Source organism: Prinia subflava, chromosome 11, assembly GCF_021018805.1.
Source record: "Prinia subflava isolate CZ2003 ecotype Zambia chromosome 11, Cam_Psub_1.2, whole genome shotgun sequence".
Taxonomy (NCBI): domain Eukaryota; kingdom Metazoa; phylum Chordata; class Aves; order Passeriformes; family Cisticolidae; genus Prinia; species Prinia subflava.
In genome coordinates this window covers 25,515,644-25,531,643 of record NC_086257.1, presented here as the reverse complement: position 1 = coordinate 25,531,643, position 16,000 = coordinate 25,515,644, and the positions used below count along the sequence as shown (strand labels likewise).

Here is a 16,000-nt window from a genome sequence, read left to right as displayed (position 1 = left end):
TGGAAGAACCCAGGTTTCAGTAGCCTAATTCATCAGGCATGCTTCTGCCGGCGGCAGCGGCTCCAAGCCGTGCCCAAGTGGAAGCTGCTCCGCACACGAGCCACCGTTCCCAGTCCGTCTCACACTCCCCAAGGATTACTTCCAGTTTCTCTTCCCATTCGAGAGCTCCACCAGTGTACGACGCTGCTCTGCCATGACGGAGGATTCCAGGGGGTGCTCACCCAGCAAAGGAGTGACGCCAAGGCCACACGGAACCTCGTACGAAGGTACTCGTCCCGGGGCAGCCGCACACTGCCGGCCAAGCTCACCCCCGCACAGCGCCGCGCGGAGGCGGCTCTGCCCACCGCGGAAGTGCAGGGCGCCGCCCCGGGAGGCTCCGTGTGCTCTATCCGCTGCTGCAGCGGAACTTTTCGCGACCATGGTGCAGCTTTACAACCTGCATCCGTTCGGGTCGCAGCGAGTAGTGCCCTGCAAGCAAGAACCGGCGCACTTCTGCTGCGGCCAAGACGTGCTGTTCGTGGCCGGCACGGCGGCCAGCTGCAGGGTGGAGGTGTTCGCCGTGCGCGAACAGGGCCGCTGCGAGGCCCTGGGCTCCTTCGCCACGCTGGGTGCGGTGCTGCGCATGGCGCACAGCTCGGCAGGTCAGTGCCGGCGATCGCTGGGTCCGTGAGTGCTCGGCTGGGGAGGCCGGGACGAGCGTCAGGCTCGAGTGCGTAGAGCGGCCCTGGGGCTCCGCCAGACGGGAACGGAGGGCCGGCCGGCCCGGGGGCGGGGGAGCCGAACAAAGCCGCTCGGGTTCCGCCGTGGGAGGGTCTGGCCGTCCCACCCGACTCTCCTTCAGCTTCTTTCTCGGGCTACTTCGGAGCCGGAGGTGGGGCGCCCCTGCTGGAGCGGGCTGGCCAGCGGGCCGGGCAGGGGGCCGCGGGCCGGTCCCAGGGCCGGCAGCGCTGGGGCCTGCAGGGAGGGTCTGAGCCGCATCTCCCTTCATCGTCTATCTCCGCTTCGGTTGCAGTCTGCGCTCCCGCCTCTGCATTTTTGTTGTTGTTTGTTTGGCTTGGGAGGTTTTTGTTTGTGTGTTTGTTTTTAGAGCACAGAGTGGGTGGTCTTTCCAGCCCATTCCACAGCTCTTCATTACTCTATTGGTCTGTTGCTTTCCATGGACTGTAGAGAACAAAACATTTCCTCATTAATGGATATGAGAAGGCGGGTGGTTGGTGAACCTTATATGCAATCACAACTTATAAAGAGGAGTTTACACTCCTGAGTTTACTCACATAGGAGTTACTCTGGACCTACATCTGTAAGTCCTTGCTTTTAATAGTGTGTGAAGTGTGTGCCACCCAGCAAAGAAACCTGCACTTTGTATTTAATTAGAGAAAAATTGGTGAAAACTGTTTTTGGAATTTTTTGTATGAGTTGATACTTGAAGTTGTTCTTTGTAGTGTACTACAGCAGGTAAAGAGCTCAGAAACTGTCATCTGTTTTAAAATGATGTATCAGTATGACTGCTTTCTTTTAAGGAGATTATCTGGTGACAATCGAAGAAAAAAGCAAAGCAACTTTCCTAAGAGCATATATGAACTGGAGATGCATGTCCACAGGGAGTTCTCGTGTGTGTGTTCGGATGGTGGGTCACAAGATGGAAGAGTCATACAGTGAAACCTTAAAAGAACAGATGTCGGTTGTTGAAATGCCACTTTCAGATCCTCCACTGTGCATTTCATGTTGTCCTGTGAATGGAGATCTTCTTGTGGGCTGCAAGAATAAACTAGTCATGTTCTGTTTGAAATACCGGGTCATAAACCAGAATTTGACTGTGTTAGATTTTGAACGCTCCTTAATTTTGCACATTGATAACCTCATTCCTGCCGAAGTTGCATTTTGTGCCAGACATATAGCCATAACAACGGAGCTGGATGTTCTGATCCTGAAACTGGAACTGGTCCAGCAAAGTGCAGACAGGACAGAGCAATGTACTCAGGGAGTCAGTGCACCAGAAAAGGCTGTGGATAGAGGTAGGTGCTGAAATAATTTGTTTTTTTTAATCTCCAAGAATCTGGTAATTGATTCCCATTGTTCTGAGAGTAGCCTCAAGCAAGGTCTTTGCCCTTCAGAAAATATTTCCAGATTGTCCTATCACTGACTGTCATTTGAATGTTCTAGAGCATGAAAAGTTGTACCAACCTGCAGTTGGAGGTAACATTTCAAGCAATTATGCCATCATGCTGCACACTTAGAGGATAGTACAGCCTCTGCAAACACAGAAATAGGTCCCTGTTTAAGGGTGCCACAATGGGCCAAGTTAAAGTGGTAGTAGTTCAGTGTGCTGCGTTCCGAAAAATTATTCTGTCAGTGTCACTGCTTAAGTAAGTGGCTTACACAATGAAGAATGTTCCTGTTTTGTTGCCTGTGTACTTCTGTACCTGCTAGGCTCAGAATCTGCCATAATCAAGCAAAGTCTCCTTTTTCAGTCCTTTATCTTATGCAGGGGCTTGCCTTAGAATTTTAGAAATCCCAGAAATAGATGTACTCAGGAGGTTTCATTCCTGTGTATTGCAAGATATCAATCTATATGTAATCAGTTATGAATTCCCACTTTTCCAAACGTGTATGTATCATATCAACACCAACAAACCTTAGGAAGATCCTTTCTTTATAATAGAAGAAACTTAAAAGGATGGTTGTTTAGAAATGGAAACTGTACCTAGAAAAAATTAAAAGGTAAATAAGACTTTTCAGAAGGGACAATATAAATGCAATGCTCTTCACTGAGTGAAGATGGGCCTTTTCTCAGATAATGGCGTCCTGCCCCTAGGTTTTTTATTACTGAAAACTGCATGGAAAAGTTCCAGTTATTTTCTCAGTGTTATTAGGATTTCCTTTCCAGGACTTAAGTGAGTTAAAGATAACACAACTTCCTGTGATAGCTGCCTTTACCTTCTCTAAACCTTTTCAGCCAAAAGTCAACATTTTTTGAGGACCAGCCATTTGCAACACCGGTTGCCTTTGACTCACCTTCTAATGAACAGTTTACCTGTTTGGGGTGTTTTTTCCAGAAATCTTGACTCTCGAGTATTCACACTGTGGAGGCTGAGACAGGAATTGTTCCCATCTTCTAGTATGGGCTGTTTTCAAAATCTTGTGGTTTGAGGAAGCCAGTACTAGCAAGATAGCAGTAATTGGAGTATTTAATTGATATTGTCATACCATACGTGGAATGGTTTGAACAATTAAGATAGCATTTTCATTGCTCAGGTGTGAAAGATGAAAGTCCTTCAACACATCCTTTACAACTTGAATTAGATGAGTTCATCATATGTCAGAAGCCAGTGGAACTGCTTGGGGAAGAAAGTAAGCTATGTGAGATACCCGTCACACTGGAATCCACAGAGTTACCTACAGAAGACACAAAGCACTTCCAAGTGCAGTATTTGCTTTTCAGGTATTACAGAAGTGTTTTCCCTTTTATGGGTTAATTTATTATGAGAAACAAACTAAGTTGTGTGTTTTGTCTTTTTGAAAGGAAACTCCTGATACTTTTACTTCTGGGGTTTTTTTAAGGTTTATTGTTTCTTTTGAACTGAGGAAATTATGGGATACCAAAGAAAACCCATTTTTTAGTATCTTGGAATAGTTCACTTGGAAGGGATCTGCAGCAATCATCTAATGGAACTGCCTGACGACTTCTGGGAAGAGCCACTGTTAAAGCGTATTAAGGGCACAGTCCACACGCCTCTTAAACAGTGACAGGTCTAGGGCATCAACCACCTCTCTAGGAAACCTGTTCAGTTTTCACCATTCTTGGTAAGAAAATGCTTCCTCACGTCAAGTCTGAACCTCCCTGGCACAGCTTTGAGCCTTTCTCAAGTGTCTCGTCCCAGGATCCCAGGGAGAAAAGTTCAGCACCTGCCTCTCCAGGTCCTCACCTCAGGAAGCTGATTTAAATTCATCAAAATTTCTGTCAAAAGCTGAGGAAGAATGGATGTCGGGGTCCAACAGTGAGTTCCAAAGCAAAGCAGGGAAAAGGATGACGCATAATAGGAAAAAAATAGTATTGGAGATGGCATGATGTTCCATATAGCTCAGTGGACTAAAAGCAAAGAAAAAAAAAAAGGTCAAAATCAATAGCGAGATTTCTTCAGTGATATCAAACTTTGACATGCATTTTGCAGACAAGCAAAGGGAAAGGATTTTGGTTACAGGAACACGTTAGAGGTCTATCTAGCTGTGCCATGTGCTTCTTGGCATTGATGTGCTAATAGCACTGATAGTAGGAGTGTGCATTGTTGTTGAGTGTTAGAACATGAGCTGTGCCTCTTGTAGCCAGTGCTGTTTACTTGTCCTAACTATATCATCATAATTTCTCACTGCAGTCCCATGTTGTTTTGGACTTTTTCATAGACGTTTTGCACCTGACCAGTCACCTTTTGGGTTTTGTGAAGAGACAAAGTTGCACTCTGTTCAACTGCTTCCTGTATACCAAACAGGTATATGGATATACATGAACGCACAATGGACTGTGTCATAGAAGACTTGTGAAAGGAAAGAGCTTCTTTGAGTGTCCTGTTTCGTACACTGTGTGATTTCTATATGGTTTGTTTTTAAATTGAGATCTTCTCCCTTTTCAATGACTTAAACTGAGCTTCTGTTAACAAAAGTAATTTAATTTCTTCGAGTTCTACATAAACCTTGAACTAAAATACCAATTCAACACACCAGAAGTGTGACTAGATCAGCTTTTAATCAGTTCTTTACCCATAAATTTTGTGTTGCAAAACAGTCACTCTTTACATTACGTTAATAAAATTCTCCGTAGTATTACAAGATACCGCCACTCAGCCAGCCAAGGAAATCAGAGTAGTAAACCTTGATCATCACTTAGATACTGGTTGCCTTTCTGAAGGGCCTTAATTAAAACTGGAAGGAATTAATGCAGATTTTAAGGGTTCACTAGCTCAAACCCCAAAAGACCCATGGGAGAATTTAAGGCTGTATGTTAGCAATCACATTTCATAGAATCGTAGAATGTCCTGAGTTGGAAGGGACTTACAAGGATCGTTGAATCCAGCTCCTGGCCCTGTGCAGGAGAACCCCAAGATTCCCACCAAGTGCCTGAGAACATTTTCCGAATGCTCCTTGAGCTCTGGCAGGCTTAGGCCATGACTACTGCCCTGGGCAGCCTGTTCCAGTGCCCAGCTACCCTCTGGGGGAAGAACCTTTTCCTAATACCCAGCCTAAACCTCCCCTGACATAGCTTCATGCCATTCCCTCAGGAACTACATGCAGAATGCTCTCGGTTCTCTCCTTAGTATCCTCCCGGCTGAACAAACCAAGTGCCCTCAGCCACTCCTCCTATGGCCTCCCCTCCAGACTATTCACCGTCTTTGTAGCCCTCCCTTAGTCTCTTCTCTAATAGCTTTATATCCTTCTTGTATTGTGGTGCCCCAGACTGCCCCCAGGACTCAAGATAATGCTGTCCCAGTGCAGAGCAGGGTGGGACAATCCAATCCCTGCCCCCTCAACAGTGCTGTGCCTGATGCATCCCAGAATATGATTGGCCCTTGACGTTTACTGACTGCATACTCAGATTGAGATGGTTTACTGTCTGCTAAGTAGCAATGCCTCATTTAACTTGCAGCTGACTGAAAAGAATAAGCTACTTGCCATTTAACTCCAGCTGTCTTATGCTCTTGTGTGATTTACAGACTTTGACAAGAGGGTCTGTAGAATATGAACACAGCTGTTACCTGCTAAAGTGGCATCCTAAAAAATTCTGCCATTTCCAGCTTTTCCTCCCCTTAAGTAATTAAGTATTAAGTAATGACCTATTTTTTTGTGAGCTGCACCTCTGGATGAGCATTCATTCCAGCTTAAAAGTAATTTTCTAAGATCAGGCTTTCAATCCATGGATGTATAGTTGTGGTGAATTTAGGACTCTATAATGCTGTTACATCTATAGAATTTCTTCACTAGGTGTTACGTGCATATTTTTGTGAAAATGCCTCCAAATGAGATAACATGTCAGAAGTTTTTGACATGTGCACTGAGCTTCATATAAAACTTCTTTTTACTAGCTACTAAGAAAACTAATCTGCAACTTGGGACGGTTTGATTGTATCTTTTAGGCATCAGGCTTGGAATGGAATTGCCAGGTTTTTATTTATGAAGTACATAAAATGCCATTCTCATTGTCACATCTAGGAATTTCTGCAGCAGCCTATGAGGAAACTGAGAACAAGAGAAAACTGCTGAGTCTCTTCTGCTTTTTTTCTTTACCTCATATTGGATATCTCTACTCTCTTGGGAAGTTAGTAGAACTAATTTCTACTTACCAATATTCTGAGAAGTCAGAGCAGGCAGTCCTCACTCCACAGTTCTTACATGTCATTACAAGGTACTGTGTTTATGGTTTTACTGATAGTATTACTATATTTCTCTATGCTGCTGTCCTTTTTTTTTTTTTTTTTTTTTCCCTCCAATATGTCCTTTATAGTCTTCTGGAAATCACTGGGCAGGTTTATGTGCTAGTTTAGCATACCCTCTTGCTTGGGCTATTAAGCCCATTTCTTCAAAGGAAAAAGAGCTGATTCGCTGTAGTCTTGGCTACTTGATTTTTGCAAATGCTAATTTCTTTCCTTCATTGCTGTGTTTTCTTCTTTTCCTCTAGTCAGAACCTGCAGTGCTTCACAGTGCGATGCAGTGCAGCAGCGGCTCGTGGTGAGGATCCGTATATTGACACGACCGTGAAGGTACACTTCTCATTATCTCACTAATAGAATGGGGGTCGTGGTGTGGCACTTAGTTGACTTATGTTTTGAAATCTTGTTAGTTTCTGGTGGCTGAACCAATATAATAACATCCAAAATGAATGGTATGTTGTATTTTGGTGGTCTACAGATATCTCAATGAAACAATCTGTTGTTGCCATATAAAATTCTAGACCAGTAGCAGAATGTTTTCAAAAACATGAAAAGCAATAAAATCACTTTTTGAAACTAAATTCGATGCTTTTCTGTATAAAACTGCACAAAGGGTGCAGAGTTTTCTTTTATTGTATGATGTTTCTCTCTCTTAAGTGTCCTTGAAAACCCAGTTTTTCTAAGAGGCATGTAGGCAATTGAACAAGTCTGCTACCAGATACGTAGGACATGTTTTTTTGGAGGAGGGCTTTTCATCCTTGGAGGTCTAAACTTTTCCCTTCCTTAAATTGCTTATCAGAAAAAAAAATCTATTGAATGTAAAGATTGTGATACACGTTAATAAAAGTAGTAGGAAACATAGATGGAGGTGTATTTTAAGATAACATTTAAGGATTTCTTCTAACTATGTAGACAGCAGATATAAAGAAACCGTAGGAGTTTTATAAAACTTTTAAGAGCCAAATGTGTATTCTCTGCTCTGGATAGCTAATACCAGGATGTTACACAATCTCTCCTGTCCATTCTCCAGTCTTGGCTTTCTGTGTTTTCACTGTGGGTTACATTGAAATCCATCACAGTTCCTCCAGTCAGTCAACAGTCTGCCTCCCGTGTCTGTAGGAGTTTTAGAGAGATGTGAAGGCTGCAGTTCTACACAGATTTCCATGCTGCAGCTTGCCATCAACAGTGTGCCCACCCACTCTGGCATGGATCCCTTCATGGGCTACAGTCCCTCAGGGCCCTCCCTGCACTGCTGTGAGTCCTTCATGGGCCAGTTCCTTCATGGGCCAGTTCCTTCATGGGCCAGTTCCTTCATGGGTGACCCTGCCCCAATATGGAGTCTGAAGTGTTACGGTGGTTATTTTTATTACTTGCTGTTACTCTTTTTTCTGCTGTTTTTTTAAACCAGTTTTAGAGCTGCCTCATTCTGGGTCTCATTAGCCCAGGGCAGTCTAGAGCCTCCAGATCACCACTGTAGGTCTGCAGCTCTTTCAAGAAATATTGAGGTGTCTTCAAAATTATTACACGTATAATGCTGTGTTGTCTTGTTTCACTGTGTGTGTTAATTTGTAAGTATAGTATTTTATCTTTTTAAAGCTGTAAATTTAGAATATTTCTATACAAATGAAGTTGCATTTTTCAATTTTTAGTCCAGTATAGATAATAGCATATGTTTTACATGAAAAGTGCACATAGAACAAGTCGGGGAAATAATACTGGCTATGTAAGGTTACAGTATGCAAGCAAATGTAATACTTCCATCTGTAATTGCTTTTTATAAGCAACTGAAATCAAAGCTTTTATAACCTGGCAGTCTTTTAAAACTTGGCCAAATTCAAACTATTTGGAATAAAGCTTTCCCCATTAGGCATCTAGCTCAGGTTCAATTACTTTAAGAAACCTAGCTGAAACTGTGCAGTTGCTTTGAAGAGTGAAATAATTTTTTTCCACTCATTAAATAATTCTTATTAGGCATTTATGAGTATTTTTATTCTTGCTTAAATGAAGCACTCAAAGTTAGGAAAGCCAGTGAATGTTTTTAATGTCAGATCATTGTACAAAGGTTATTTTTTTTTTCTGATTTATTTAAAAACTCAATGTATATACCAAGTGAAATTACAAAACAGTCTCTTTCCTTTATAGGCTTGCCCACCTGTCACACTGGATGTCTGTACATTAAGAATGCAGCTTTTTATAGGACCAAGAGCTATCTGTCATTTCAAAAACCATATAATTCTTTTGACTAAGGCAGACACAGAAGATATTACCGAAAGAAGAAAGCCTACAAGAAGGATTCTGTAAGGATTTGTGTCTTTTAGGGAGATGGTACCTATAGCTTAGTGTACATTGCTAAACTTGTGGATATTGCAATTTAAGAGTGGTTCCTCTGTTGAAAATCTCTTTAGAAATAATTGCAATCAAGCTTTTTTTTTTTCCCAATTCTTGTATTTACTGGCGTAGAATAAATGAGCATAAAGTCACAAATGCCAAAGCTACAGGTTACAAGATATGTTGCAGCACAAAATTAAATGTCTTACCTTTGACTAAGGATTCTTTCCAAGAAAGCTGTGAACATCACTGTAGTTAATCCATGACAGAATTTGGATTGGACTTTGCCCCAAGTTACTGTTGTAGCATGTATGTAGCCAGAGGCATATGTGACTTTTTACAAGTCTCCATGGAAACTGCTATTCTCTTTCCATTTCCGAAGGCTTTCCATAAAACAGTTAAGCAGCTATTCTAAACAGCTATTCAGAAACCACATTTAAAGTCAGTTTAAGTTAATTAACAAGAGTGGGACAGCTTTAGTTGATTGAGGAGTTATTTGAACCAGTATTTCTTAAAGTCTAGAGCAGACATTATTCAGAAAAAGTTAAGGAGAAGGCTGTCAGGAGCAATGACTGTTCAAAATACTGTAGTTTTCTTGTATAAAGCACATTTTCTGCCAGCTGTGTTGTTTCAAATATTCTAATTGGCAGTTGAAGAAGATATACTTTTGGCTTCTGTAAAGAAAGTAAGTTGGACAATACTAAGCTACGTAGCAGCATAATTTGAAAATAAAGAAGTAAACATCTTTACATCTGTATAGTTAAAATAAAATTAAAAACCAGAACAAAACTGTTTTCCTACAGTATTTTTAACCTAGGGCTTTATTGGCTGAGCCAACATTTTAGAATGAAAGCATTCTGATACCTCTTTATGCATGTATTGGCAAACACTGATAGAACTGCACGGGCAAACATGCACTAAGTCCTTACAGGAAATTAAACAGCTAATTTAAATTACTTAACTGTTCAAGGTCTGGTTGGATAAGGCCCTGGGTAGTCTGACCTGCTCAGTGGGTGGCATCCCATGCCTATGACAGGGGGGTTAGAACTGGATGATCTTTAAGGTCCAAGCCACGTCATTTGATGATGCTATGATTCCTGATACTACCTGGTGTTAAGCACAGGAGAAGATGTAGTGGACAGTTCTGATGATGACTCTTATGTATGAACATGCCTATCCCTGTTCTGTTATTAGCCAGTATGACTTAAATTCACTGCTTACCTCTCCAGCACTTACTGGTCTGCAAACATACCTATTTCTGCATTTGAATTACAAAATGAGTGGAGGTTTTTTTGGTTGCATGGTGTTTATTTCAACACTGACACCTGTCTTCTCTAGTTCCAGAAAGGCTGACAGCATCAAATCCAGACCAAATTCTGAGTCAGAGCCTGGTTGGAATTTATATATTATAAACACTGTTTCAACAATTCAGCTCTACAGAGAAATGGTATTGCCCAACTCCTGCTTTTGTTGTTTGCTAACTAAAAATAAGTACTGTTAATTAATTTCTGATGCATGTCACTGCTGAATATAGTGTAATGTATTTCTTGTGAATAGCCCATAATCCCGTTTCAAATGGCTGCTGTCCTCATTAGAACTTTTTCTGTACATTCTTAATTTTTGTCAGCAGCCTAAGTATATCCTGTGTCTGTTCTAGGTAGAATATAGTAGAACTTATGAAAATGTTAAAACTGAGAGCTGCATCCATCTTCTAAGTGAGGCTCACTTATTGGTCAGAGGAGCTATAATGGACCCTTATTTCCTTAAATCAGATGAGAAGGAAGATCTTCTAAAAGCATTCAGAGAAAGTTGTGCCTTCTTAGGGGACTGCTACAGCAGGTATGTTTTAGATGTCAAAGTGGCATAGGTGAGCTGTGTTTCCAGCAGTGTAACTTTAAAATGAAAATCCATAATTCTTTGCTGTTTTACATTGGTATTGCATATGTAATACAAACTTTTCTGTTTTACAAAACCAGCTTAATCTAGTCCTGCCTTCAGTATCTGGTTGTCTTTATTGTCATTGAACAGAATTCAGTTATTCAGAATTATGTTGAATTCAACAGGAGTATGCTGAATATGAACAATATATGCAGATGACTGATGTGCCTGCAACTTTGTTTGATGTAGTTTTAGTTCTTACAGTGATGGCAAAAGCATTGCCCTTAGTTGTTTTGTTATATTTTTCCTTCCTCTCTATTTCCTTCAGGTTTGACACAAAGGATTACCACCTTGCTTTGCCATACTACAGAATGTCAGGTTTATCCATGACCGAAGTTTTGAAGAGACTAGTTTCAGAAGGTGATGAAATACAGACATACGAGAGAGGATTTATATTTTACTTAACTCATTCTCTTAATGAAGACTCAAATGAAGAATTAAGTAAGGTAGAAATAAGTTTGTTTATTGCTAATCTGCTAATTTAGTTCTGATTTTCAGAATTGTGTATCAAATATTCATCACTTTCCCTTTGAAAATGCAGAGCTGCTTTTTTAGTTTTGCAGTTATTCTTTTTCTCATTATTTTTATTTTCCCATTATTTTTATTTTCCCATTTTTGTTGACCAGCAAACAGCACCTGTGATACTTTGGACTGCCTTTGATCTTACAGGTTTGGCTGTCATGATGCACGTTGCTACAATCTGGTTCCCACTTGCACAGAGACACTTCTTTTTAGGAAAGCTCTGCCTCAAATTTCTGTCACCTCTCATTTCTGTAGTAAAACAAACTTGTTTCTTTGATTATTGCTGAATTGTACAGATTGCTAAAAACAATTCATTTTGGTGGTAGATGTTCTCCTAGCATGCCAGAATGTGGGTTGAATCACTACCAGAAATCCTTTACTTTTATGAGTAGGAAGAAGAGAGGCAGGAAAGGCGCTGTGATTTGATAGCTAAGCTGAACTTGTCTGTTTTAAAAAAATGCAAACAAACCAGCCACATAAAACAAAACAACAGAACTGCACTACTTTCATTTGCCATAGAAGAATGTATATCTGAAAAGGTCTAAATTGTCAAATGGCTTTTGCTTCAATAGGAATCAGGAAATAAGGTTCTCCAGATATTCTATCTCATGGACCCTGTGCAGCTGCCTCATATCCTTTGTAGTCCCAGCATGAGAAACATATGTCCTTTGACAGCTGTGAAGTATCTTCAGAAAGTAGAAAAGATGATGCCATCAGTGGTCCTGACACTCACTAAGGCTTTCTTGGCTTTGAAAATGGGAGACCTGACAATGTATGAACATGAAATGGACTCCTATAAAGAGGTAAAGTATGCCAAGAGCATTAGCTGTTCATACTTTACATGTCCAAATCAGTAGTTTGACTTGTAGTTGCACTTTACAGTAAAAGAAACTTCCAATCACTCCTCTTGCCCCTGATATGCTGTGTAGGCTACACGGAATGTCTGCAGTAACAGTAGAATGGAGGATTGACATTCAGTGGGACTGTACAGTTTACCCTGCAGGTAGGGTAGTCTTGTCTTGGCGAAGACTTAAAAAATAAGCAAGTTTTGAAGCTCGTAATTCTTGATCAATTAGATGTTATTTTACTGGGATGTAACCAATCCTGCCAGTGCTCTTCAGCTGCACAAGAGGATTGTATAGTAGCATTTCTACACCTCTCCACCTGAAATTAATACGTGATATGCCCATCAAAACAACATCTGTATGCAATCAGCTATTATGAAATTGCTCTTGAACAGAATATTTGTCCATTGTGCTCACAAACTGAAGTTTCTGTATACAATTTCACGTCTTATGTGGAATTAAGCACTTAACTCTTATTAAGAACAGATCAGAACCTACTTCAGAGCTATCAAAGTAAGAATTCCTCATCATTGAGGGCAAAAATGTTAGTGGAGCTGTCTCTGCCACAGATGTTCACAGATGTGTGAGACCAGTCTGTAAATTCTCGTTGAGTTTGACCAAGATTGTGGAATATTCAAAGCTGATAGAGTTTGAAACAGAGGCTTTTTCTTATAGTGGGATATTGGGAGTCTAAACACTTCTGAAATAAATGAATAGCTATTTCAAGGTTAGATAGCATGCTTTGGTGGAAGAAGTCCTGCAGAGTTTTTAAAGTTATCTGGTTTTGAGTTGCAAGATGGGAACTGTGGGGAGCTGTTTCAAAAATTGTATTCAGCACCACCTGCTCTTGCAGCACAATCAAGTGAAATTGCCATGTTGTCAGCAAACATACACTGCACGGATGTTATTTTGAGAATAAGGTGGCTTAGACTTGAGTGGTTTTGGTTGGATTTTCTTCCTTTCTAATCTAACATTAAATATGTTCTATTGCACTTCACCTTTAAAAAAGCATTTTATTTCAAAGTAGGAAAAAAACACTTTTAGAAAGCTAATCAGAATTTTTCTTCTAGGTCTGCCTTGTATTTCTTGTGTAGGTCATTTAATTTACTTAGGCATAATTTTTCCACTGTCTTTAAAATGGCAATAATTTGTTGTTATACTTACCTTCAAAAGCACTCACATTACTCAAAGTAGCTTCTTGTGCAGCACATTTTTATCATTGTTTCAGGGGTATTTTCAAAATAAAAATCACACTTTAGCAAAGTAGTCTACTGAAATTTAGCAAAGTCAGCCAGTGATTTTTCAAACCACCCTGTATATCAAATGTCTTGGATTTCTTAGTGAAAAATCCATTTTATGTGTGGAGTAACTCCATCTTTCAACAGCATATTGCTTTCAGTGTTTAGGCACAAGGCCTGTTTTTCAGGGGTCACTGCTCCCGAATACAGTTTGGATCTCTCTCTGGAGAGCTACACTCTGAATTGCAGAAAGGATTTACTTTCTTCCCTGACTACTTCCATCTAGATTTCACTGTCTGAGGAAATACTGAGTTTACTGAGTAGAATCCTCTATATATTTAATTCTTTACCTGATTTATGTCTGATTATGTTTGTAGACAACACTGGCTTGTGGCTTCATTGGGCAACCACGACTCCTGCAGCAGCGTAAAGAAGGAATCGTTATGCCAACTGAGTTTGCTGTTCACCTGAAGGAGATGCAGCCTGGTTTACTGGTGGCTGCCACTGTGGCTTTACATGAGAATAGTAAAATTGAACTAGAAGAAGCAGAAAACTTTTTCAAGGTTGGCCTGTGATGATATTTTTGCTTCTATTTTTTTCATAGTGACATTGTTGTGGGAAAGAAAAGCAGCCTCAGTTGCTCCTTCACTCACATTTCAGCATGTCTTCAGAAAGAGTGAGATGAGGGTTGGAGATATTCTAGTCATGATAGATGGTTACAGAGTCAGAAACTGGACTGTCTGGAATGAAATACTGGCTAAATAAAGAAAAAAACAAAACATCCATTAAGTTCTTTGCTTTTACCCTATAATTTGAATGGAAAATACCCTGATCTCAGAGCCCTTTCAGTGGCTTCAGTCGCCAGTGACTGAACTTCCTAAGGCCACCGAAATGTAACAGAATTTAGGTAAATTAATTCCATAGGCTCCTTTTAAAGAAATCTTTAGAATTAAAACATACTTCTAAAAAATAGAAATATGAAATATTAAAGGTGAAGGTATAAATACCTTAAATATGAAGGTATGTAATGTTCTGATGATTTGTATAAATTGGTGAAAGAAAAAAAACTGTGTCTGCAGTTTATATGAAGAAATGCTAACAGTTTTTCTAGTGGCCCTAAAGTTTTCTTTCTTTCAGCTGGGAATAGACAAACCTTTTTTTTTTTTTATCTGCAATGAATAGCAACACTTGGGTTAAAACATGTTTGCCAATGTATGTGTGTACTGTATCTGTTACTGTGAAAGACCTGTATCAAAAAGAGCAAGTCATGAAGTTCCAATTAGAACAAGTGTTGTTCAAAACCATTTGGAAACCAAGTAAAAATACTTTTTGCTGGCACAGGAGATCTTAAAACATCTTCCTTGCGGGTCCTATCATGATACCCAGCTGAGCTACACAGCAGGTATTATCATGGATTATGGAGACTTCTTTTGAAGACACCTACTTGTCTATTGGCGTATGTAAAAATCCTCCTCATTAGCAGTCTGTAAATACTTGCTGACAGTTGTACTGGTATTTCTGGCAGTGGAGTAAATCTTAAAGAAGAAATCAAATCTCTTAGTCAGAATTGATTACCTTAAAATCATTTAATGAACTTTTTACTTTACATAGCAGTGTATTACATGGAATCGCAGGACAAAAAAGGAATCAAAATTCTGCTTCTAGTAAAAGTGAAAAACCGTTGCTCCTGTCTTTTCTAACTTTGCTGCTTATAATCACCATAGTCTAACTTGCTGTTGTCTTTCATGTTTGTTCTTAGCTGTTGTGTAATAGCAGTGAAAATGCTATTCCCCAGCTCCTGGTGGACTTCTGGGAAGCTCTTCTTTTAGTGTCCTCTCAGGAAGAAATACTTCAGGAGGTCCTATTGAGGGTTACTTCTCAGTATGTGTGGAGAATATCAAGCAAGCAACTTCCTGAGACTAAGCCATTGAAAACAACAGAGGATCTAGTAAGTTGTAAACCACACAGAGGAAGTTTTAAGACTGCAGTGTTCTTCCAAAATCTATCCAAGTACCACTCTTAATATTCTAATTCTAGACAGTTTATTTCTTAAAAGAAGCAAGACTGAAATCAAATAACATGGTGTGGCATTAAAAATTAGTGTTTCTGTCTTTGACCAGTCCTGCTCCTTGGGGACATTTGCAAATATGCTTCCAACAGGAATCTCAGCCCTGGATAGAAATAAGGGTTAAAATGAAACAATGAGAATTTTTCAGATGGAATATTAACAATTTTACAAAGCTAAGTGAATAAGAAAATCGTGTGAATGATGAATTCTAAAGAATTATGAACAGGAAAGCTGAAATACAGAATTAAATAGAAGTTTCCAGTTTATTTGTTATTAAATTGCATGGACTAGGAAAGGAAGGGTAGGTGCTCCCCTAAATTATGCTATTTGAGATCAAAATTTTCTTTACTCGCAGTTAGTTTCATATGGAAATGTCACTAACAGAAATGTTTCTTTTATTGCAACTTGATTCTGTCTTGTATAGATAAACTCCTGTAGTCATTTTGGGTTGATTGTCCCATGGGTAACTTCCATAATGTCTGTGGGATGCTCGTCTGACAAAGATTACCATGAAGACATCTCACGACTACAGGTATGAAACAGGTATTACATCTTAGTGCTTTATATCTTAGATCCATTCTGCAAATGTTTATGTTTGTATGAACAACTTTCTCCAGCAGACTCTCCTCCTTCTTTCCCCCT

At 40.0% G+C, this 16,000-nt stretch overlaps 1 protein-coding gene across 3 annotated transcripts in view; it reads left to right on the top strand.

The window, feature by feature from the left end:
• Nucleotides 1-50: 50 nt before the first annotated feature.
• The window catches only part of HPS3 (HPS3 biogenesis of lysosomal organelles complex 2 subunit 1), a 21,663-nt gene continuing 5,713 nt past the window's right edge, over nucleotides 51-16,000 (top strand). The window contains exons 1-14 of one of the 3 annotated variants that reach the window (XM_063408578.1): nucleotides 51-641; nucleotides 1,524-2,015; nucleotides 3,256-3,442; nucleotides 4,402-4,487; nucleotides 6,202-6,394; nucleotides 6,668-6,749; nucleotides 8,562-8,716; nucleotides 10,086-10,194; nucleotides 10,405-10,586; nucleotides 10,954-11,131; nucleotides 11,780-12,010; nucleotides 13,668-13,853; nucleotides 15,050-15,238; nucleotides 15,783-15,890. In XM_063408578.1, coding sequence (XP_063264648.1) covers nucleotides 194-641; nucleotides 1,524-2,015; nucleotides 3,256-3,442; nucleotides 4,402-4,487; nucleotides 6,202-6,394; nucleotides 6,668-6,749; nucleotides 8,562-8,716; nucleotides 10,086-10,194; nucleotides 10,405-10,586; nucleotides 10,954-11,131; nucleotides 11,780-12,010; nucleotides 13,668-13,853; nucleotides 15,050-15,238; nucleotides 15,783-15,890 — 2,826 coding nt within the window. In that variant the 5' untranslated portion in view covers nucleotides 51-193. Of the gene's footprint in view, nucleotides 642-1,520; nucleotides 2,016-3,255; nucleotides 3,443-4,401; nucleotides 4,488-6,201; nucleotides 6,395-6,667; nucleotides 6,750-8,561; nucleotides 8,717-10,085; nucleotides 10,195-10,404; nucleotides 10,587-10,953; nucleotides 11,132-11,779; nucleotides 12,011-13,667; nucleotides 13,854-15,049; nucleotides 15,239-15,782; nucleotides 15,891-16,000 lie in introns of all 3 variants that reach the window. The other 2 variants (XM_063408577.1, XM_063408579.1) reach the window with 2 other exon arrangements.